This window comes from Harmonia axyridis, chromosome 2, assembly GCF_914767665.1.
Source record: "Harmonia axyridis chromosome 2, icHarAxyr1.1, whole genome shotgun sequence".
Taxonomy (NCBI): Eukaryota; Metazoa; Arthropoda; class Insecta; order Coleoptera; family Coccinellidae; genus Harmonia; species Harmonia axyridis.
The window spans coordinates 57,940,815-57,946,814 of NC_059502.1; the positions used below are offsets into that span (position 1 = coordinate 57,940,815).

The window sequence follows — 6,000 nt, forward strand, 5'->3', positions numbered from 1 at the left end:
TGGAAATAAGGATCCAATTATCCGTTCGTTCGCCCTCTAGGGCTTTTCTCGAAAATTAGCTATTCGCTTGAAATTTGGTACAAACATTAGTAACTGGGTTGACGAAAACAAAAATCCAAAATTTCAAATTCAAAAATCTTTGGGACTATTGCACCAAACAGCTTTCCAAACGAAATACGAGGTTTCTCAATAAGAGATCATATTTGAACTTTTGACAAGTAAAAACTACGCCATAACTAAAATTGGAACGATATTCGCTTCAAAAGTGCAAAACTAAAGCACTTTTGGGTCGTCCTGAAGCACCTTCGCGGCTGGCAAAGTGAAACTTGTAGAAAAATTGAGCTGTTCAAAAAATTAGTAATGTGAAGAATCTAAACCGTGTGCATCTTTCAAGAACAACTGAGAATATTGTTGATGTAGCTCGTATGAATTCAAATTCCGTAATCTGTCAATTTTCGTAATAGTCACACCAAGTGTCAAGTGCAATACAAAAGTCACTAGGATGTATAATCTGAAATTTTCATTGAATTTCGACAATATTTCACGAAACTTGACTGAAATAGAGAAAATATCATCTAATACTCGTTGCAGAAGACAATTCCAACACTCATGCATTCGTGTTGGAATGGGTGCCAATTCTGCAACTTGTATTAGAATATACTATTTTTTTAGTTTCCATTCGTTCCTTGTCAATCTGTCGATTAGGTCTATAACAAGACCTTCAAAAATAATACGTGATATCTACATTATTACCTACTACCTTGAACGAGATGCACAAAACTTGCGCTTATTCAAAAAATGCGCATTTAACATCGGATCCGATGAAGATGACAATCTACGAACCGCGTCACATCAGCACAGGACTGCAAATGTGTCTGACGTATACAAGTTCACTAGAGAATGAATTGATTATCAAAACGAGTTTTCAAGGAATTCATCTCTCCAGGTGTGGTCGCGAAGAGACATATTCCGTTTCACCTACATAAAATGACTCATAGTGAAGGGTTTCCTACGATCAGATGGTGTATATCGATGCGGGAAATATAGTTTCGATAAAAATTTAACAGTGAAAACTATAGATAATGCTTTCTACCGAATGTTGTGAGTGTTTGGTGTCCATGTTGAATTTTGCTAATTAAAATTTTTTTTTTTTTTTTGCAGATGCCTGTTCGTCGCGGACGACGCCCAAACCACGACCGCCACCACCGCCCACCCCACGACCTAATATCTCCTTCCCGACGTACCAGTGCCCTCCTGAATTCGCGGCATGGTATTGTTTCAACGGAGCAACCTGCTTCACTGTAAAAATTGGACCTTCCCTGCTGTACAACTGCGAGTAAGTTTCTTAATTTTTATTTATTTCAAAAAATATTACTTATTATCTCAAATTATCAGCACATCTCATAATCAATTGTACATGTTCAGGCCATTAAAAAAGAATTTTCTGTTTCTTTTTCTTTTCCAACCAACAGGATATTGATATTAGAGTTGTTTCTATTATTATATGTATTTACATAATTGACAAACCTTATATTATCAAATATAAACTTTTCAACTTTTCTAGTATACTATTTACAATGGTCCTCAATGGTACCCTTGATGAATCTCATAATCCTATTCTGCAACACTTGTAGTTGATTCATTTCCGTATTACCTATAAACAACATAATAATTGGCTAATATTCAAATAATGGTGGCATCATAATTTTAAGCATTGAAATGTCTGTTCTCGCAGATAAAACTTCTCCTATTCTTCTGCAAAAACAAATTTCTTGCTTAATTTTTTTCGTGATGTAAATGACATGGTTATTAAAGTTCAACCTATTATCAATAATTATACCCGGATATTTATATTCTTGTACTATCGTTTCAGCATGAAATGATACATCACTTGAGTTTTTTAATGTTTACAAACCACTTGGGAAGATTATCAAGTTCTTTCTGAGTTCTCTTGACAACATCATTGAACGAAGATCCATTTACAGACACTAGAGTGTCATTTGCAAACAAATTTACCAGTGTACTCTTCTTGATACGTTCATTATGTAATTTATATAATATAATAAAAAGTATGGTTCCCAATGTAGAACCTTGAGGCTCTCCATTTGAAACAGCTTCTCCTCTGAACAATTTTAGTAACTTTAACTTTTTGATCTGGTCCATTCAAATAATTTTGGAACCGTGCTAATGCTCTATCATACGCCCCTATCAATGGTTTCAAAATCCAGAAATATTATCAAAATCATCAAATTCTCTTCTGGAAATCCAAACTAACTAAGACATTGTTTCCAGGTGTGCAGAAGGGTTCATGGGTCCCCGATGTGAATATAAAGATCTAGATGGGTCATACTTACGTAAGTATTTTTCCATCATTACTTCAATCATTTATATGGATTGGTTTTTCAAATCACAATTAATTTTTTTTTCAAAATTGTAATAGCCAGTCTCTTTCGAGTATGATTCACCAATTGGTTTTATAAAAAGTCTCAATATCAATAATCATGGTTTTCTGAACCGATCCTCTGTAATACTTATCATAAAAGTGTCATTCGAATGAAATTCAGAATATAAAGATAATGGCAATATTTGCAACTAAGTTTTATATAAACATGTAATAATATTCATAATTCCATTAAAACCAATATACCAGTTTCTTCTCAATGAAAATTATCTCCAACAGAATATCTTTCATTAAATTTGCCTCATTCTTACTTGTCTGTTGTTTGAAAACTCATAAAAGTTTTTTATTTTGTCATTAATGTGATATATTTTTTACAGCGGCCCAACGAGGAGTGATGTTGGAACGTGCTAGCATAGCAGGCGGCGCAACAGTGGCCGTGTTTTTAGTCGTTATATTGTGCATAGTTGTATACCTACATTACAAACGTCATACCAAAGTGTCGAGGACTTCTTCAGATTGTGTAGATAGTCGTACATCTTCCGCTCATACCCCTACGTTTGGGACACGATGGCGGACTCGTCCGCAAATTGAGCTGCCTGTTAGAGTGCATGATCGAGGAGACATTAATCCGCAGAGTAAAGTGGAACTGCATCGGGTAACAACTTTAGTTTCACCGATTACAATTTCCGGACTCCAACAGGGACCCTAAGAGTGTGTAAAAGGTGTTTGTATAGCTAGCGACCGGCAAACTGTGGTATTTGAAGAGATGGCCCCTTCTGTTAACTTTTTCCTTGATTTCTCTGAACTCTTATCGAAGAAATCTGTCTGGACTCACAGATAACATTTGCAATGAGTCTGTGGAAGCTCAGGTATCATAAGCAGACACTAACTTTATCCTAGGTAATCCTAGCAAGCAATGGTAGCTGAACCTCATATATTTCAAAATCGAAGTGATAAAAGCTTTAATTGTGTAACCGTTTCTGAGACTGGAAGAAGATACGGAAGTCCATAATTGGTATAATAACTTTTGTGGCAGTGAATAGCACTTGTTATATGCAGCTTATGATGTAACTATTAACTTATTTTATGTTTTATTTTGTCACGCAGCTTTTTTCCTATATTTTTGTCAATATTTTGGCAGCAATTTGAATAATAAATGAATAATGCTAGAGGAATTAAGAGTAGTGAAGTTTCTTGGCAGTTATTCTTTTCAGTTATATACCAAAAACTCAACACAAGTAATCAATCAACCCAAAACTTCCATATCTAATTTTCAGAAGATAGACATGTTTTAAAATTTCAATAGTTTTGAAATTAATTTCACTAGATAATGTAGTGATCCAAAGTTTAAATATTTATATATTTATTGCCGAATATTTTGAATCATCAAAAATATTTTAAGAAAGAGATTGAGTTCAGTCCAGGGATTGAGTATGTACTTCTAAAATATTTTTTTGAGAAAATAGACATGGAAGTTTTAGCTGGAAGATCGCAATCCAGACCACTAGCTAGCTATATGACTTTTACACTGAGACAGTGTAAATGTACAGCAAGTCTGATTATTGTAAGTCTGAACTCTTCTTGTGTTATATAAGTTATTGAGAGAAAACCTGTAAATACCGTTATTTGCGTTTAAGAGCTATTTTAATGGATATCTTTGTATTATACACAATTTATTTATAAAATTTAGGCAGATTCACTGATTTAGGAAAATCACGATAATTTGTTGAATTATTTACATTCCTGGCTGTATATTGGTCGAAGCCTCGCTCTAATGTTGTTACTATTGTTAAATTTTTTTAAATTATTGCATAGTCAATTGAATTATCTAGAACTTCAAAAGAAACATCCACAACCTTCAGTCTGTACGGATGTCTAAACTTAAAATTTCTCAGAGTAGAACTCAATTTACTTTTGAGGATTGTAAGGTTGAAAGAAATTCTCGTTAAAACTAATTCATTAATATCTGACAGAGTTAACAATTAAATCACCCTCAAGCAAAATATCAACTGTTTATAGAGACTTTAAGCTTAGACATCTTTTTTACACTACCAAAACAAATAGAATTGAGTAATAAATAATAGGAGGTTGTTGAGAAACACAGTAAAATATATGTGCTTGTGCCTTTGCTGTAATAGATAGAGAAAAATCTGAATTGTAAAAAAATATTTTTCCATGATTTTATCCAGGAAGTTTGGATAAAATACTAAATAATTTGAATAAACTTTTGAATGAATTCTTTTTATTGTGAATATCGAATCAATAAATATTTGGAATGAATTAGAGACAGATCGCATTTATAGTATTAATATTTATATTTTCTGTAAATCTTGAACATACTTTTGATGAAATTTGAAAAATTATTCAAATTCTGTACCGTTTCACTTGGGTGAAATAAGAGGAAAATCAAAATTCAATTTTCGGAAAATTGATCTAGTGGAAGGGATCATATTGTCACTTAAAAAATGTCACTTCAAAAAAATTAAGTTTCAAATCAATTTATGATCTGTGCCATTTATATAATTTATGAAGATATTTCCAAATTATCATTTAGCGGAGGTCTTTCAAGTAATTCCTATTAATCTGCATCAATCTTAAAACAATTCTATTTTGTTCCTCATTTGGTATATTCCACGGCTGTCTAATAAAAGATAATCTACAACCTTCAGTTGTGCTACTTTAATATTCCCTTGATGCCGGTTACTAATGTAAAAATGTCGATAAAATTTAGTTCTGATGTAAAATTGATATTCATATTATACTGCTCAGTATCTGATGGAGGTATCAAAACTAAGGTATTCGATAATGTATTTATAAGCACTTGGTTCCTAACTTAGTATAACAAATGTAATAAAAAAAATAGTTTCACATACCAAAGCTGTAAATGTTCGCTATTTTAGTTCATATTTTAAATTATTAAAGTATTCTTACCGTTATTTATTAATTTTAAGTGATTATTACTGCTTTGGTATGTGGCTGAAATTTGATTTTCATCATTTCCAATGTGAAAATCTATGGCATTGTTTTTACTTTCACACATGACCAACTCGCAGACTGTATGGATCCAGTCTTATCACAAAATATTGTTATGAATTCCTTCAGGCTGAATTATTGCTTCACTCATGAAATTGTAAAAAAAAATTTATCTTGGTATTATAACATTTGTCTTTGAATATTTTATTTCTATGTGCAAATACAATCTGTGGTTTTCCATACAAGATCTGCTTCGTAAATGATGTCAAAACATTTTGTCCAATAGGTATTTTAAGCTCACAAACCAAAGCCCAGTAGTAGACGTTCATGCAGCTTTCTAGTGTTTTCTTGATGTAAATTTTAGTAATGCTTAGAGAATCATATGCAAGCTGCATTAAGTATGTCATATTGAAATAGACCCCAAGTATTGATCAATATAAAAATTATATTACAACATTTTGTTTCATACAGCATACACTCCTAATACAGTGTATCTTTTAAATTTCGCCGTTTTTATAATTGAATCTTGTATATATTTTTTGATCAACAAAATGTTAGAAACTTGTTCATTACTTTCACATGAATAATATTAATCGAAATAAAAAATAATAAAATCATATTACTAA

At 32.0% G+C, this 6,000-nt stretch overlaps 1 protein-coding gene across 2 annotated transcripts in view; it reads left to right on the forward strand.

The window, feature by feature from the left end:
- The window catches only part of LOC123673936, a 241,568-nt gene extending 235,568 nt beyond the window's left edge, over positions 1 to 6,000 (forward strand). For both annotated transcript variants that reach the window (XM_045608704.1, XM_045608703.1), the window contains 3 exons: positions 1,162 to 1,336; positions 2,293 to 2,354; positions 2,779 to 6,000. In XM_045608704.1, the coding sequence (XP_045464660.1) occupies positions 1,162 to 1,336; positions 2,293 to 2,354; positions 2,779 to 3,110 (569 nt within the window). In that variant the 3' untranslated portion in view covers positions 3,111 to 6,000. The remainder of the gene's footprint in view (positions 1 to 1,161; positions 1,337 to 2,292; positions 2,355 to 2,778) is intronic.